Source organism: Narcine bancroftii, chromosome 2 (assembly GCF_036971445.1).
Source record: "Narcine bancroftii isolate sNarBan1 chromosome 2, sNarBan1.hap1, whole genome shotgun sequence".
Classification (NCBI taxonomy): domain Eukaryota; kingdom Metazoa; phylum Chordata; class Chondrichthyes; order Torpediniformes; family Narcinidae; genus Narcine; species Narcine bancroftii.
The window spans coordinates 280,003,251-280,022,931 of NC_091470.1; the positions used below are offsets into that span (position 1 = coordinate 280,003,251).

Sequence of the window (19,681 nt, forward strand, 5' to 3'; positions counted from 1 at the left end):
GGCGACACTAGGTATTATTCTATTTAGTAGAATCCTAGTGAAGATTTTGCCTGCAATGGAGAGCAACGCGATTCCCCTGTAGTTTGAGCAGTCTGATTTCTCGCCTTTGTTTTTGTACAGGGTGATGATGGTGGCATCACGAAGATCCTGAGGCAGTTTTCCTTGGTCCCAACAAAGCTTGAAAAACTCATGCAGTTTGGCATGCAGAGTTTTGCCGCCAGCCTTCCAGACCTCTGGGGAGAATTCCATCCATACCTGCTGCTTTGCCACTTTTCAGTTGTTCGATTGCCTTATATGTCTTGAAAGACCCCAACAATGAAGACGCTGTTTACATCCGGTACCGCACGGATGGCAGTCTCTTCAATCTGAGGCGCCTGCAAGCTCACACCAGGACACAAGAGAAACTTGTCCGTGAACTACTCTTTGCAGACGATGCCGCTTTTGTTGCCCATTCAGAGCCAGCTCTTCAGCGCTTGACGTCCTGCTTTGCGGAAACTGCCAAAATGTTTGGCCTGGAAGTCAGCCTGAAGAAAACTGAGGTCCTCCATCAGCCAGCTCCCCACCATGACTACCAGCCCCCCCACATCTCCATCGGGCACACAAAACTCAAAACGGTCAACCAGTTTACCTATCTCGGCTGCACCATTTCATCAGATGCAAGGATCGACAATGAGATAGACAACAGACTCGCCAAGGCAAATAGCGCCTTTGGAAGACTACACAAAAGAGTCTGGAAAAACAACCAAATGAAAAACCTCACAAAGATAAGCGTATACAGAGCCGTTGTCATACCCACACTCCTGTTCGGCACCGAATCATGGGTCCTCTACCGGCATCACCTACGGCTCCTAGAACGCTTCCGCCAGCGTTGTCTCCGCTCCATCCTCAACATCCATTGGAGCGCTTTCATCCCTAACGTCGAAGTACTCGAGATGGCAGAGGTCGACAGCATCGAGTCCACGCTGCTGAAGACCCAGCTGCGCTGGATGGGTCACGTCTCCAGAATGGAGGACCATCGCCTTCCCAAGAACGTGTTATATGGCGAGCTCTCCACTGGCCACCATGACAGAGGTGCACCAAAGAAAAGGTACAAGGACTGCCTAAAGAAATCTCTTGGTGCCTGCCACATTGACCACCGCCAGTGGGCTGATATCGCCTCAAACCGTGCATCTTGGCGCCTCACAGTTTGGCGGGCAGCAACCTCCTTTGAAGAAGACCGCAGAGCCCACCTCACTGACAAAAGGCAAAGGAGGAAAAACCCAACACCCAACCCCAACCAACCAATTTTCCCCTGCAGCCGCTGCAACCGTGTCTGCCTGTCCCGCATCGGACTTGTCAGCCACAAACGAGCCTGCAGCTGACGTGGACTTTTACCCCCTCCATAAATCTTCGTCCGCAAAGCCAAGACAAAGAAAGATATCCATGTATGCATAATATACAATTATCAAAAACTAAGTTGTGTGCTTTTTTTTCCAGATGAAATACTGCCTATATATGCATTAATGAAAAAGAAAATTTTGCCTTCAAGTCTCAAGTCAAGAGGACCCCAAAACCCAGCGGCAATAGAAATTCACCAAGACAAATGGTCACTTAAACAAAAGTCATTTTTAATTTTCTTTAACCATAAAAACAGGATCAAACTTTAACTTACTACTGTGACAGAGTATTCTAGATATGTTTTTGGGAGATAAATTGGGAAAGGTTTGTTAGAGTAGGTCACAAACAAACACTTTAAAACAGATCTTATTTGAAATACTGGAGCTCTGCTAATGTTAGCCATATCAGCTCCACAGCCTTTGCAAGAGCTTTGGAGAGTTCTCAAGAGACTTCACTAATGCATTGTTGTTTACAAAAGGCGATGCTCTAAGAGGGTCATGTGGGTTTGCATGTAGGTGGGGGGGGGTGGTGAAGAGAGAAAAAAAAGATCACCTCCACAGTGTTACAGCCAGCAGAAGTAGCTGGGACTGGAACAGGACAAGCTGGCAAGCTTGTGGAAAGCCCCATTTGGAAGACGGCCTGGTCAATGCCCTTGTGGTTCATGCAAAAGTCTAATGTTTCACTCTGAATAAGAAAACAAAAAGGAACTCTGTGTGACCAGAAAGAGGTAATCATCTGGAGAACCCTGAAGGGGGCAAGTTTCTTCAGCATAACAGTGAAGTGGCTAATTAAAAAGCAATCAGTGGTGGATGTCCTGGAACAACAAATCTCTCTCTGAAAATCGACAAGAACCTTCCTGAGCGGTAACCATTTATCTTGCCAGCACCAAAGCCTGGTGAGCTTTATAAATGTTAAATTCTGTGCACAGTATAAGAATTGCCTGCAACCTGTGAACTTGGATGAATGAGGAGTGAGATTCGACTGTGAACCAAAGAACTTTTCTGAACTTACACACACTTGTGCTTAGAATTAGAAGGGGGTTAAGTTAGGTTAGTTAAAGTGTGATTCTGTTATCATGTTTAAAGATAATTAAAAGCAACTTTTGTTTAAGTAACCATTTCTCTTGGTGAATATCTATTACTGCTAGGTTTTGGGGTCCTCTGCACTCCTAACACTACTATTAACTTGCCTCCTAATTCTAAACGCACGTGTATTTAATGTGTACAAGTTCAAAAAAGTTCTTTACTTCACAGTCCAATTTCACTTCTCACTCCTCCAAGTTCACCAGATCAGGCAATTCTTATACTGTTCACAGAATTTAACATTTATAAATTTTCACCAAGCTCTGATACTTAAAGGTAATTGGTTACCACTCAGGAAGGTTCTTGTGGGTTTCAGACAGATTTGTTGTCATTGGACACAACAAACTTATTCCCTCTGATCAGCTACTTCAGTGGCTTGCCCCATCAGGGTTTTCCAAATGATAACCTTTTGTTTCCCTTACTTCAGATGAAACACTCTAGCCAGCCATTTCCTCTTGTATGGACCACGAGTTTTCAACAGGCTGAACTCAGAACTCACAACCCACCTTCAAAATGGGGTTTAAGCAAGCTGCCAGTTTGCCATTACTGCAGAAACCAATTCTCTCTCTCTCTCTTATACAAAGCCTGTTTGGTCTTCTCTCTCTCCTTGCAAAACCACATGACCCTCTTAGAACAGCAAACTGCAACCAGATTGTGTCACCGTTCCCAAACTTCTGAGTCTTTTCATCTGTTGCTTTCAAAACAATAATCCATTACTTCATAGCATGTTGAATTAACACCTACTTATGAAGTCTCTATAGGCAATCTTCAAAGTTTTTGCAAAGGCACCCGAAACCTCAACTATCTGGCTTGAGCAAAGCTCTGGAATTTTAAATGAGTTGTTTTGTGAAATGTTTGTGTTTGTTTGTGACCTACACTAACCCCACAATCTATCTCCTCCAAAAACAAAATATGATATAATCTGTCACAATCAGTTGATACATGGCCACTCCTCTTAGCCATTGCGCCATCGCATCACGCAAGTAGAAAGAGACCGCGTGTAAATATTTAATCCAAAGAAATAGGCTAATATTCGCCCAGGAGGATAGCCCAGTGTATGCAACTGAGGCATTTGGAGTTTCAGTACTGGCACAAAAGCAGAATTTGTATTCGTGTTTGATGCAGATAGCTAGTTTATTACTGAGGGTGACCTCACCAAAGCCTTCGACACCGTGAGCAGGAAAGGGCTTTGGCAAATACTAGAGCGCATCGGATGTCCCCCAAAGTTCCTCAACATGATTATCCAACTGCACGAAAACCAACAAGGTCGGGTCAGATACAGCAATGAGCTCTCTGAACCCTTCTCCATTAACAATGGCGTGAAGCAAGGCTGTGTTCTCGCACCAACCCTCTTTTCAATCTTCTTCAGCATGATGCTGAACCAAGCCATGAAAGACCCCAACAATGAAGACGCTGTTTACATCCGGTACCGCACGGATGGCAGTCTCTTCAATCTGAGGCGCCTGCAAGCTCACACCAAGACACAAGAGAAACTTGTCCATGAACTACTCTTTGCAGATGATGCCGCTTTAGTTGCCCATTCAGAGCCAGCTCTTCAGCGCTTGACGTCCTGCTTTGCGGAAACTGCCAAAATGTTTGGCCTGGAAGTCAGCCTGAAGAAAACTGAGGTCCTCCATCAGCCAGCTCCCCACCATGACTACCAGCCCCCCCACATCTCCATCGGGCACACAAAACTCAAAACGGTCAACCAGTTTACCTATCTCGGCTGCACCATTTCATCAGATGCAAGGATCGACAATGAGATAGACAACAGACTCGCCAAGGCAAATAGCGCCTTTGGAAGACTACACAAAAGAGTCTGGAAAAACAACCAACTGAAAAACCTCACAAAGATAAGCGTATACAGAGCCGTTGTCATACCCACACTCCTGTTCGGCTCCGAATCAATGGTCCTCTACCAGCACCACCTACGGCTCCTAGAACGCTTCCACCAGCGTTGTCTCCGCTCCATCCTCAACATCCATTGGAGCGCTCACACCCCTAACGTCGAGGTACTCGAGATGGCAGAGGTCGACAGCATCGAGTCCACGCTGCTGAAGATCCAGCTGCGCTGGATGGGTCACGTCTCCAGAATGGAGGACCATCGCCTTCCCAAGATCGTATTATATGGTGAGCTCTCCACTGGCCACCGTGACAGAGGTGCACCAAAGAAAAGGTACAAGGACTGCCTAAAGAAATCTCTTGGTGCCTGCCACATTGACCACCGCCAGTGGGCTGATAACGCCTCAAACCGTGCATCTTGGCGCCTCACAGTTTGGCGGGCAGCAGCCTCCTTTGAAGAAGACCGCAGAGCCCACCTCACTGACAAAAGGCAAAGGAGGAAAAACCCAACACCCAACCCCAACCAACCAATTTTCCCTTGCAACCGCTGCAATCGTGTCTGCCTGTCCCGCATCGGACTGGTCAGCCACAAACGAGCCTGCAGCTGACGTGGACTTTTTACCCCCTCCATAAATCTTCGTCCGCGAAGCCAAGCCAAAGTGAAGTGACTGAGGGTGGGATTCACATTGGTAGTATGATGTAGTGACTGTGGATCACAGATCAGAAAAAAAATATCCTATTATTTATAATAGTCATACAACCTAATTGACCACAATTTACTGCCCCTTTTTGTTGGATAAGCAATAACCAATATGTCAACTGCGCAAAGATTTTGTCTTTTTTTTTCCAGATACAAATGTATAAATTATAAATCTTCTCTCCATAATATAATCTCACAAATCAGGAGCCCAGAAAAAAGACAAGAAAAAATGAAAGGAAAATAAAAAAAGGGTCAACAAACACTCTTTCAATTTGAATCAAGTCCAGCTTCAACAAGTTTTTCACTGAACTCAACTACAGAATTAGAGCAAGAAACAACTGTTGGAAACATCATCCCCAAACAAGGAGCAGTTGATCTGGGTAATCGTGCACAAGATTTTCATGAAAGGGCAGATGTAGAAAATGAAAATGGAAAACAGAAAGAAACAGATGTACAGGCACATGTGAAAGTGAATTTGGAAAATGAGAGGAGTAATCATAATGTAGGCCTTCACATTGGATGTATCACAACCAAGTTTCCATCTCAAAAGGAAATAAAAAATTGTGGTTCGGATGGTCACATCTGTCTGCCTAAAACATTCCCAAAGGACACCTGCAATCATGCTTGTACCTGAAGCACACTGAAATTTCAAGGCACCAATGGAGAGCTATATGTAAGAGACTTTCCTGGAGTCAACAGAAACAAGCATATATTGCTTTCCATCTCGATTATTTTGGCACAAGACAATCAAGATTAGCACTTCTGTGTCCCACTAATATCTGCTGAAGGCTGGGATTCTAGTGGGAAGTGGCTGAAACTTTCCAACAGGATCCCAAGCTTGGTGGGAACTAGAAAGGCGCTTGTTGTCTGAGATGTGAGTTGCCACCATCGTAGAAGCATCAATCAAAACTGAAGCTGTGAAATGACACATCGATATTACATTTTTCTTGGGAGAACATGATCTGGGATTTACTGGTTCATTCCATCAATGTGGTAATTTAAATAATGGAAACTTTTTAGGACTCATTGAACTGCTCTCCAGGTGGACCCCATCCTTCAGGAACATGTGCTAAGTCACAGAAAAGAAGTGAGTGGCTTTAAGTTGATTATTTGTCCCGATCACAAAATTAATTTACTGCAGATGCTCGAATCTTGTGAAACAACACGTTTTGCTTGAAAGGTGATTTGCAAAGTACTTTGCAGCAACAGTAGATTCCACACCAGGTTATTCCCATATTGAATAAACATCTTTTTTTCTAATTTATATTTTATTAGCACATGTAACAAGATTACATACAAAACTAGAAAATTTTATACATCAAAATCAATACATGCTTTTTTAAAAATCATTTCCTCCCTCTCCCACCTACTCCCTCCCACGCAGAAAAAACCCAAACAAAGAAATGAAAAAAAGAAAAAGCACAGGAGGAAAAAAAAGAGTAATTTTTTTAACAATACTGGATATGTCCTAATTAACAAATGTGACCAAATTATTCTAGTTCTTACAACTACATTATATATTTTAAATAGAAAACAAAGAGAAAATATTTTAAATATAAAATATATAGTAAAATAAGATGCTACTGTGTAATTATATAACACTTAATTCAAAATCTAAGTATACATGCAAAAAAAACCCACAAATAACATCTAAGTAAAATAAAATGAAGTGAATTAAGGGGAGGCCAAGGAGTGACAAAGTTCATACCAAATTCTACCAATTAACATATTACAAGATACCTATAAAATTATAACACCAATTTTTCGCATATATGGAAACCAATTTTTCAAAAAATTGTCATATTTGTTCTTTAAATTATATGTAATCTTTTCCAAAGGTATACATCTTTGCATTTCCCAATACCATCTATCTAATACCAAATCAGTATCCAATTTCCATGAAACTGCTATGCATTTCCTGGCAACCGTTAGCACAATCTTTAAAAATTATTTTTGAAACCAATTTATTTTTGAATCTGGACTAATCCTTGATATATCCACCCCAAAAGACACAGCATAGGGTTATCCAACTGCATGAAAACCAACAAGGTCGGGTCAGATACAGCAATGAGCTCTCTGAACCCTTCTCCATTAACAATGGCGTGAAGCAAGGCTGCGTTCTCGCACCAACCCTCTTTTCAATCTTCTTCAGCATGATGCTGAACCAAGCCATGAAAGACCTCAACAATGAAGACGCTGTTTACATCCGGTACCGCATGGATGGCAGTCTCTTCAATCTGAGGCGCCTGCAAGCTCACACCAAGACACAAGAGAAACTTGTCCGTGAACTACACTTTGCAGACGATGCCGCTTTAGTTGCCCATTCAGAGCCAGCTCTTCAGCGCTTGACGTCCTGCTTTGCGGAAACTGCCAAAATGTTTGGCCTGGAAGTCAGCCTGAAGAAAACTGAGGTCCTCCATCAGCCAGCTCACCACCATGACTACCAGCCCCCCCACATCTCCATCGGGCACACAAAACTCAAAACGGTCAACCAGTTTACCTATCTCGGCTGCACCATTTCATCGGATGCAAGGATCGACGAGATAGACAACAGACTCGCCTAGGCAAATAGCGCCTTTGGAAGACTACACAAAAGAGTCTGGAAAAACAACCAACTGAAAAACTTCACAAAGATTAGCGTATACAGAGCCGTTGTCATACCCACACTCCTGTTCGGCTCCAAATCATGTGTCCTCTACCGGCATCACCTACAGCTCCAAGAACGCTTCCACCAGCGTTGTCTCCGCTCCATCCTCAACATTCATTGGAGCAACTTCATCCCTAACATCGAAGTACTCGAGATGGCAGAGGCCGACAGCATCGAATCCACGCTGCTGAAGATCCAACTGCGCTGGGTAGGTCACGTCTCCAGAATGGAGGACCATCGCCTTCCCAAGATCGTGTTATATGGCGAGCTCTTCCACTGGCCACCTGAGAGGTGCACCAAAGAAGAGGTACAAGGACTGCCTAAAGAAATCTCTTGGTGCCTGCCACATTGACCACCGCCAGTGGGCTGATATCGCCTCAAACTGTGCATCTTGGCACCTCACAGTTCGGCGGGCAGCAACCTCCTTTGAAGAAGACCGCAGAGCCCACCTCAGTGACAAAAGGCAAAGGAGGAAAAACCCAACACCCAACCAACCAATTTTCCCCTGCAACCGCGTCTGCCTGTCCCGCGTCGGACTTGTCAGCCACAAACGAGCCTGCAGCTGACGTGGACATTTACCCCTCCATAAATCTTCGTCTGTGAAGCCAAGCCAAAGAACACCTATTACCTGTTGAAGATAATCTATTAAATTAGTCCAAAAGGAGTTAAACTTGGGGCATGCCCATGTAGAGTGTAAAAAAGTGCCTATATCCTGTTTACATTAAGAACATTTAACCGAAATATCTGTCTTCAAGCTATTAAGCTTTTGTGGTGTAATGTATAACTGATGTATGAAACTGTACTGTACTGTTCTCTATCTAGCATTTATTGTATTTTTCATACTATAATATATTTGTGTCCAATATCTCTCATTTATATCTATACCCAAATCCATTTCCCACCTTTGCTTAGATTTATGAAGATCTTACTTTATTCCCCTCACAAGTAATAAATACATAACTGATATGAACTATTTTGTATTTGTATTTGATATTGTTCTATTTCATCATTTTCTAATAGTAAATAGGATGTAGTTAATATTTCCAATAGATAAGCCTTTAATTGATAATATCCAAATATTGTATTTTGTATTCTATATTTAGCTTTCAATTGGTCAGATGTTATTAAGTATTTACCTTGATAACAGTCTTTTAATAAATTTTATTCCTTTTTTGACCAGTTAATACAATTTGTTATTTAGCGTAAACAGGATCAATTTATTTTGCACCAATGGCATTCCCACTAATCCCTATCCCTTAATTCCCATGAACATGTGTACCTTATGCCACATTCTAACTAAATGTTTTAATATTGGTATGCCTGTTTCTCCAGTTAATACCTCATTCCATTTATATAAATACTTCAGAGTCTTTTTCATCTATTTTATTCATTTCTATATTAACCCAAGCCACTTTTTCTCCCTCCTCAAAAAAAGAAAGAAATTGTAGTTGGCCACTTTATAATATTCAAAATTTGGAAGTTCTAGACCTCCCAAATCAAATCTCAAAGTTAATTTTTCTATAGAAATCTTCAATATCTTGCCTTTCCACAAGAATTTCCTTACAATTTTATTTAAATCCTTAAAATAACTTTAGGAATATCAATGGGCAAAGATTGAAATAAATATTGCACCTGTGGAAAAATATTCAGTTTAATACAATTTACTCAACCAATTAATGTGATTGGTAAATCAACCCATTTAAAAAAAATAAATCTTCTTCAATTTTCTTAAACAATGGTCCATAATTAATTTTAAAAAGATTCTTTAACTGGTTGTCAATTCTTATTCCCAAATATTTTAATCCATTTTCAGGCCATTTAAATCTTGTATGTTGCCTACATTGGGTATAGTCACCAAACATCAGTGACATAATTTCACTTTTATCCCAATTAAATTTACATCCTGAGAGTGCTCCATATTGTTCTAATTGCATATATAGCTTATCTAATGAATTTACTAGTTCTGTCAAATAATTACATAATCTGTAAATAAGCTAATTTCATGTTCCTTAACCCTTATTTTAATATCCTCAATATCAAAATCTGTTCTAATTTAGCTAACAGTTCGATTACTAATACAAAAAGAGCTGGTGATAAAGGACAATTTTGTTTTGTTGATCTTGTTGATTTAATATAATCAGACATTAGACTATTGGTCACTACTCTTGCTCTTGGTTCAATAAATAGTGCTTTTATCCAATTTAAAAATGTTTGTTCTAAACCAAATTTAGCAAGTGTCTTAAAAAGAAAATCCCATTTTACTCTATCAAATGCCTTTTCTGCATCTAGGGCCACTACTATGCTCAAATTTTCTTTGTTTTGAACTAGATGAATTAAACTAATCAACCTAGTTACGTTGTCCGCCAATTTTCTTTTTAAAAAAAATCCTATTTTAACCTTATTAATTAGTTTCAGTTAAAAAAATTTCCAGCCTATTTGACAATAATTTAGCCACTATCTTGTAATCCACATTCAATAAAGATATCAGTCTATAAGATGCCATTAATAGATCTTTTCCTTTTATCGGGATTAGTGTTATAAATGCCGTCTTAAAAGAATCAGGTAAATTTCCAATTTCTTACAGTTGTATTAAAACTTTCAGAAATACAGGAATCAGCACATCTTTAAATTCTTTATAAAATTCTGATGTCAATCCATCTTCACCCAGAGATTTATTGTTTTGTAAAGAAACTATAACTGTTCCAACCTCTTCAAATGTAAAAGAGGTTCCTAATATTTTATGTTCTCCTATACTTAATTTAGGCAAATTTATTTGAGTTAAAAAATTGATTAATTTTATTGTCATCCTGTATAGACTCTGATTTATAGTTTCATGTAAAATTGCTTAAAACAATTGTTGATATCCTGAGGTTTACAGGATATATGGTTTGTCTCATCTTTAGCTGCAATAACTTTGGATTCTGGTTCTGTTTTCAGTTACCATGCTAAAATTTTATATGCTCGTTCCCCTAATTCATAATATCTGTCTAGCTCTCAATCATTTTTCCATTCTATAAGATTGTAATGTGTTATAGTGCAACTTTTTATTCAAAAGAATTCTTTTTTTCTTCTGATGATTGTTTTTGTAATTCCTTTTCTAGATTTAGTATTTCTCTCTCTAAATTAGTTTGAGGCATATATTCCTTTTTAACTTTAGAAGTAAAGCTTATTCAATGTATGCCTTCATTAAATCCCATAGAACAAATTTATTATCCATTGAATCAGCATTAATACCCAAAAATGTCTTTATCTGATTCCCAATAAAAATGAAAAAAATTTCTCTTTTTCAATTACACGCTATAAAACCTATTTCTTAAACTCATATCCTGCTTGTCTTCTAAATATAACGTTAAAAACAAAGGAGAATTCTGATATGAACCTTGCCTTATATTGAACCTGTTGTACCCCATTTTGAAGTCTTGCTGACAATAGAAGCATGTCAATTTTAGAGTATGAGTCATGTTTATGAGAATAAAATGAATAGTCCCTTTCTCTACAATATATCCTCCAAATATCAACCAAATTCAGGTCCTGCATTAATGACAATGTTATTTTGCTGCCTTGGATTTCAGCACACCTATCCAATAAGGGTCAAGACAAAAATTAAAATCTCCACCTACTAAAAGTATTTTCCTTAGCTTCCCCTATATTTAAAAGTTTCTTGTATAAATTTATCATCTACATTTGATGAATAAACATTCATTAATGAGCATTGTTCAGAAAAAATTACAATTTATTAGAAAAAACCTATCAAATTGGTCTAAAATTGTATTTTAATCAGAAGATTTTTTTATTTATAGAAGTTGCTATTCTTCTAGCTTTTGTATTAAAATGCGATGCTACTACCATTCTAATCCAGTCCCTTTTTAATTTTTGATGCTTTTTTCAATTAAATGTGTTTCTTGTAGATAAACAGTATATATTTTCATTTTTAAAAAATACATGCCAAAACTCTTTCTCTTTATTGGATTTTGAAGCCCATTTACATTAAAACAAAATTTAATCCTTTACTAATTGTGGAAATTTAAAAATTCTTACACATTTCTTTTCATGATCCCCTTTCATCAGTCCTTGGTTCTTCACCAATCTCTTAAATGTAAAAGAATCATTAAATCCAGTAATAAAGATAGTACTTGATTGCATACTTAAAAGAAAAAGAGAGAGAAATACAGAAAAGAACCCCCCTCGAGCACTCCATTTTTCGGGTTACAAGTAAAATCGCAAATTAACGTCCACGGTTCATCAGGAACCAGTCAGCACATCTCTGACTTCTCAAAGTACATTAAACTCATCTCTTCAATATTTTAAACTGCTTCCAGATTACATTCAGCGCAGTAAAATAACTTTCCATCTTCAAGTTTCCACTCTTTGGGTCAATTCTTGACGTATGTCTGGTAAGCTTTCCGCATATTCTTGAGCATGGTTCGGATTCATAAAGATTCAACTTGAACCTCCTTGAACAAATACTTTCAGATTTGCAGGATAACACAGAATAAAAGTATATATCCCTTCTTCCACAGTATATTTTTAACTGCACTGAAACTCTTTTTTTTCTTCAATAATTCAAAGCTTGTATTGGGATAAAAGAAAGTCTTATTCCCTCTAAATTCCAATGGTGCTTTTCTTTCTTTAGCCTGTTTGGCTGCTAATTCCAAATTTTTTCCCCTATTTGATAACAAAGAAATTTAACCAAAATAGGCCTCAGCTTTTGATCTGGCTGAGGTTAAGGCCCAATGGCTCTGTGGGCTCACTCAATCTCCATATCTCCTTTAAAATGTTCTTGCCCAAAAGTCTGTAGAATCCAGCACTGTAAAAATTGAATAATATCTTCTTCCTCTCCTCCTTTCAGGGCAATAAACTTAATATTATTTCTTCGAGTAAAATTTTCAGTTGCTTATTCATCACAAACACTTCTAATCCTCCATCTACTTTTTCTAGAAGAAATTGATTTTCCAAATGAATACTTTGAACTTTTTCTTCCATTTCCCATTTTTTTTTCTGCATCTCTAACAAATTCACATACTTCATTAACTTTTTAACATCTGATCTCTTAATATCACATCTTATTCAACTCTTCCATAATCATAGTTACTGGGTCTTGAAACTTAAGGATAACTTTAATATTCTTTCTTACCCCTTCTTCCAACAATTCCTCTAAAATTTGTTCTTCTTCCTCTTCTTTTTCTTCCATCTCTGGTGGTTTTCCTCCCTCAGACAGCCTTTTAGGCTGCTTAGAGGCCTGTCTGAAAGGTTTAGTAAGCCACTCTGACAGGGCCCCCTATTAATGCCGATTGCTTATGTGCGATTCCTCACGCACACGCAGTCGGGACACTCCCTTCCTAGACTCATCTGGGAGTCCCTGTTGTTGCTGGTAGGGGAGTCGGGAGGCCCTCTTCATCCAAAGAGAAGGCTTCACCACAGGTCCCGGCTTCTTCTCCAAGGTAGGCCTTTCTTCCTCTTCTTGTTGTTTTTCTTCCATCTTCCCTGTAGTTTCTTCTACTTCTTTGGCAGCATCACATATTTTTCCTGTTTATAATTTATTTAGGTAAATTTTAAGAACTTTTCTCTCCACTTTTTTTTCTCCACTTTTTTTTTAACCTTTTCCCTGATGAGCCAGATTTTCCGTCCTGGCCCTAGGTCATCATGTGACATTCTCCCCAACAAACAATATTTCTTTTGAGATACATATTTTTAAAAGAAATGCATTATGAGATTCAAGAAAGATTACTCAAATTTGCTGATTGTAGCAACAAAAGAGGGGAGTAAATTTTTCAGTTGATAACTGTTACATTGAAAGAACATGCTATTCCTCTCAATGATTGTAGAGCTCAAGCCTACGATAATGGGACAAATACAGCTGGAAAATACAAGGTCACAAGAGTGAAAATACAAGAACAATGCTCAACAGCTATTTTTTCACTTTGTGGTTGTCACACACTCTACTTATGTGGAAATGATGCTGCTGAATGCAAACTTGAAGCAATAACCTTTTTCGGAACAATTCAAACTGTATACCACCTTTTCAGTTCCAGTCCTTAGCGGTGGAAATTACTAAACTGGAATGGTTGTTCTGTTCATGGTATGTCTGAAACAAGATGGCCAGATCATGTTGAATGGGCATTAAATTACCACTGGAAGACCTCCTAGAACTAAATTTGACAGCCAAAATAAGAAATACGTGACATCTTTTGCCTGTGTGCTAATGTCAGTATGTGGTACAAAATATTAGCTGGCATAGATATTTGCAACAAGGTCATTCCTGCTAGATGCCAGACTGGATGTTTAAGTATCAAACATAGAAACTCTCTCACAGATCTGGCAAAACTTTGAAACAACTGGAAATCCATGTGGAATGAAGCCAAATTTGTTGCATCAAACCTAAAGATAGAAATAAAACTCTCACTTAGATGTGATGGAGTTAGGCGCAAGAGGGCAAGGCCACATGATGATACCACACCTGATGTTAACTTGAAGGAAATGAACGACACAGAAGAAACGCCAGAAGAGGCCTACTTCAGAAAGTAGCTGTTTTACATTTTGGTAGACAACATTATAGCAGGATTAACTGTCCGCTTCAATGGTATTAAGCAGTTGGCAGAAAAATTTGATTTCTTGTGGAAATATATCACCATATCTGAAAGTAATGTGGAGAGAAAACCATCTTTATCAGAGCAATATCCTGCTGACCTTAATGGTGATGATTTTGGAAAAGAAATGTAGCATTTACCCACAGGATACAAAGCAAATTATGTAAATGCACAGTTGAAGTCTTTGGATCTGTTGAACTTGTTAACAGAGTACAGATTTGGTGACCTGTTTTCAAAAGTTTGTATTAGCTTAAGAATATTAACAATTGCAGCAACAGTAGATTCTGCAGAAAGGTCATTTAGCAAACTCAAGCTGATTAAAAATTATTTAAGGTATACAATGTCTCAGGAACATCTTGTGCATTTGGCCAGGTTAAGTATTGAATCAAACATTCCCAGAACAATGAATTTTCATGCTGTGATTCAAAATTTTTCACAAAAAATGCCAGGAAAAGTAAATACCAAGCCCATCTACCTTTTTTAAAAAAAACTTTTTACTAATAATTCTTCTGATCTGATCTGCATTGTAATATAAAAGGATGTTTCATTGTGAATTCTTTCTCCTTATCTGCATTGTAGCATAAACAAAGATACTCAAAAACAAATGTGCTTTCTTCTCTCTAATCCTTTTTTTTAATTATATTTATCATGGAGGGAGTATTGGAGCATAAGGCCTCAAATAGAAGAAAATCAACAGAACACTTCATTCCACCCCTCATTCATCTTCCGTGCCCATTTTGGCATTACAGTCTACAGCTCATGGCATAAATCCATAGTGGATGAAAACAGGATGACGAATGGAAAAGGCAAGGAGGCCCAAAAGAAACTTTGCATCTACTGATAAAATTCCTCTCAGAGGCCCTGGTATGCCATTAGAGTATTGACTGTCAATCAAGAACATCAATGTTTTTCTAATGTAGTTCTTTGCCACTTGCAGCAGGACTGTTTGTGTGGGAATATTTTAAGCATTGCAATAAATTTAAAGCATAAGATGTAGGAGCAGAATTATGCTATTTAGCCCCAAAGTCTGCTCTACCATTTAAATCATGGTGGTTGTATTTTTCTCTCAACCCATTCTCCTACCATTTCCCCATAACCTTTGACACATGTACTAATAAGAACCTATCAACTTTTGCTTCAAGTCCACCCAATTTAGCTAGATTAAAGTTACACTGGCCAGAAGTTATGAGTGTAGAGTGCCAGGACTGATGGGCTGTTTCATCAATTCAATCTTCTTTATTAATCTAAAAAGTTTGCAATACACCTTGTTCTTTGTTCATTTTTAAAATTTGTACGTCTTGTCATATAACCTGTTCGCGGATTTGTTTCATAACTTTGAAGATGAAATCATTTAAGCCATGATGTAAATAAAGTTGACAACTACTATTCTATTATTCATCTAATATCTACAGATAGTAATTTTTTTTTGCTTTGCAAGTTTGTGAACTTCACAGCTGGAAATTACTCATTTGCTGACTTGTACACTTGTATCTCTCTCATGCTCCTTACTACTCAAGTTCAGGCCTAGATATTATCTGAATCCCGCTGAATGCAGACATGGATTGGTTCATTATCCATTCCTGATGAAGTTTAACTTGGTGCAATAATCATCAAGATTCCCAAAATGGAAGAAGGCCATTAAAGCCATTAGAAATAAGTAAACTTGTACACTTAAAAAGTCAAACAGTCACCTTAGCACTCCACCTTACTTCCAGAGAACAAAAGAAACCATTGAATATTACAACACAAAAACACAAGCCCTTTGGCCATTCTAGTCCGTGCCAAATTATTATTCTGCCAAGTCCCACTGATCTATACCCATTCCATATCTCTCTATACCCTTCCCATCCTGTCCAAATGTTTCTTAAATGTTAAAATTCAGCCCACATTCCCCACTTCAGCTGGCATCTTGTTCCATACACCCACCATTCTCTATGTGAATAAAATCCTCCTAATGTTCCCTTTAAACTTTTCCCCTTTCACCCTTAACCCATGTCCTCTTGTTTGTATCTCACCTAAGCTCAGTGGAAAAAGCTTATTTGCCTACTCTACGCATACACATCTCATCCACACCAGTTCTTCTGGTCCCTGCCTTCAATAAAATTCCAATAAACTGCAACATGAGCTTGAGTAACATCTCATTCTTATTTGGCACAAATCAGTCTTCCACACGCAACATCATACAGAAAGATTATAGCACTTTTATTCCAGAATTTCCTTTTCATTCATTTTCAAGCAAGTGCTTTGCATTTTCAACTCCATCAGGACTAATTTTACCTGCATAATCAGCCCTCTTGTTATTTAATCCCTCCAGCTTTCCATCAATCAAACATGTATTTTTGTTCCATCCTCCCTTACCCATTACTTTCCTACCCATAGCTTAAAATGTGTATCTTTATATTTAACTTAGACTGATGGAAAAGAATCAGCCTGAAACTTGACCTCCATTGCTCTTTCCACAATACTGTCCAACCAGAGTATTTCCAATTTTCATTTTAGATTTCCAGGAGCAAATTTGGCCATACACATTTCCAGCCATTGGGAAATTTTCCTAAAAATCACGACTGACTGATAGATATATGGTGTCTCACACACACAACACACACACACACACACTTTGTGCAAGCTCTGTCAACTTTCTTGACATAGCAAGTTTGGCATGAACTAATCCAAGGCAATATTAAACAAGTTTCATATTGAAATATCAGAAGGTACTAATGGATCTAGAGAAAGATGTGCCATCAAGAGGGTGGTGCATCTCTTCATGGAAAAAGCTATCAAAAGGTATTGACCAGAAACTGCAATAAATATCTTCAAAAATAAAAAAGAACAATAGACTGTCCAAAACAAAATTAAATTTGTACTTTAAGAGTTATCATTATGCAGTGAAATAGAGATTCAGCACATAATGCATTTTATCTAATCAGCTAGCTTCCGAAGCCCTCCTTCCAAAAGGAAAATTGCTACAGTTACATACCTAGAACAGGACAATGATCTCTGTAAAAAGAACCTCCTTTTGCATCTTGAACACATTTCAAGTCGGACTGGTTAAGAATGAGGAAAAAGAAAAATTATTATTGTTCTTGCACTACATTTCTGAGGAAAAGACAAGAAACAAAAGAAGTTATCCATAAAGGTTTCACTCAAACACCAAGTTAAAAAAAAACAGGTCAGAATTTCACATATGTAACCCAAACAGCCTACAGAGCTTCTAGATCCAATTAATTCTTAGGTTAAAAAAAAAACAGAAAATACAGGTTGCAACCATTGAAAGACAAACAGTTAACTATTCCAGTCTGAGATCCTTTGTCTGAAATGGGCAAGAGAAAATAAAACAACTGAAAAAACAAAGCAGCTTCAGATGTTGGAAATCTGATACAAAAAAAACACAAAATGCTGAAAATACTCAGGTCAGGCTGCAACAGTGGGAAGACAAACTGAGTAATGTTTCAGATTAAGGGTCACACAAGAGAATGCTGGAATTTGGAGCAAAAAACAAGTTGTATCTCTGAGACCCTTCAGTATCTTTTTAAAAAAATTATTTAAACTCCTTGTAATCTGGTGTACTGCATTCGGTGTTTTTAATGTGGCCTGCTCTACAATAGAGAAACCAAACATTGACTGATTGATCATTGTGCAAAGCACCTATGTTATCAGACCAAAGGACAGTAGAATGGGATAAACGCAACATTTATTTTAAAGAGGAACAATTTTAAATGTTTTTAAAAATTAAGCAATTGCTTAAACTTCTTTCATCCCAGAAGTTATTGGCTCTGGGAGTGGGACATTCTTGGGTTCAGATAAGCTTTAGGCTTTGTTTTAAATTTTCATCAAAAGATGACTGGATGGATACAATTTCTTACTGTGTACAACATTGTAATGGAAAATTCTATGGTTATTGATTAAAAATGCCAAACTTTAGATACATGACAAACAAAAAAACTTGAACACAGAAAATGTCAGAGGAATTCTGCTGTTCAAAACTTAACATTGCCCCAAATAGTCACTATATGAAAATGACAGTGGTGACCATTTGGGGGACAATTAAGTTTTTAAATTGGAAATTAATACTTTCTAAATGCTGGAAAAAAAACCTATGTCACAAAAAAAATTACCATTATTCCCTCTGGGAAAAGAGGAAACATACAGGAAGGAGATAGACCAGCTCTTTGAGTGGTGTCACATTACCACCTTGCACTCAACATCAGCAAAACTAAGGAGATGATTGTAGACTTCAGCAGGAAGTCGAGAACACGACCCAGTCCTCATTGAGGGCTCAGTAGTGGAGAGGGTCAAAACTTCACATTCTTGGGTGTCAACATCTCTGAGAATCTACCCTGGAGCTTCCATGTTGATGCAATCAAAGATGGCTCGTCAGGTGTGAGATGTCTGAGGAGATACAGTATATCACCGAAGACTCGTAAACTTCTAGTTTCTGGCTGGATGCATCACTGACTGGTATGGAGGTGCCAACTCTCAGAACAAAAATAAACTCTGGAGGGTTGTTAACTCAGCATATGTCATCACAGGCACGACTTCACTCCATTAAGGACATCTACATGAGGCGGTGTCTTAAAAAAAGCAGCCTCCATCTCAAAGACCCCTGCCACCCAGGCCATGCCCTCTTCACTGCTACCATGGGGAAAAAGGTACAGGACCCTGAAGATGAGCATTCAATGGCACAAGGACAACTTCTTCTCCACTCCCATTAGATTCCTGAATAATCAACCAAAAATGCTGCCTTTCTTTAACTTTACATGCACATTTAAAAAATTTATTTTTGTAAGGAAGTTCATATGAATATTTGCACTGTGATGCTGCCACAAACAACAAATTTCTTAACTTGTTCAACACAATTTTCTGATTAAAAAATGCAATAACTTTCCTTTATATCCTGGTAACGCAAAAAAAAATATTTTTTTTAACTGATTCTCCCTTAATCCCATCTTCATCACCAATCTTATTGTTTTTTTGTACATGATACATGTTGCTTTCTTCCAATTTACGCTTCCTATTTAAGACCCTGTACATTCCACTGAGATGCTTCATTTTGATTAAAAGTCTTGTTTTGACTTCATTGAGCATTACACTAGGTGCTAGGTTACAGCAACTCTGCAACTCACTTGCTGCTGACTGCAAAAATCAAAGTCAACACAAACTTTGTTATTCTATATTTAATTACCACCGCAATGCAAAAGAACTATTTCAAGGGTGGAGTACCAGATGAGATTTACTTGTGTTATGAGTCAACAACCCTTTTAATTATTTTTGGGGTAAAGGGACTTTGTTAGCACTAACACAGGAACAGCAATGGAAATTTCACCAGACAATGGAAAATTCAAAATACTAGTTTAAAATTTTTTTAAAAACTATTAATAACATAACATTTCTAACATAACTCTGAACTTACTTAACCCCACTGTGCACAAAAGTGTATGTGCAATTA

The 19,681-nt window shown here is 38.1% G+C and overlaps 1 protein-coding gene across 2 annotated transcripts in view; it reads right to left on the reverse strand.

Annotated features, from left to right (window-relative positions):
- mib1 (MIB E3 ubiquitin protein ligase 1) overlaps positions 1 to 19,681 on the reverse strand; it is a 240,612-nt gene that overhangs the window by 173,768 nt on the left and 47,163 nt on the right. For both annotated transcript variants that reach the window (XM_069921103.1, XM_069921102.1), the window contains exon 5: positions 17,213 to 17,279. In XM_069921103.1, the coding sequence (XP_069777204.1) occupies positions 17,213 to 17,279 (67 nt within the window). The remainder of the gene's footprint in view (positions 1 to 17,212; positions 17,280 to 19,681) is intronic.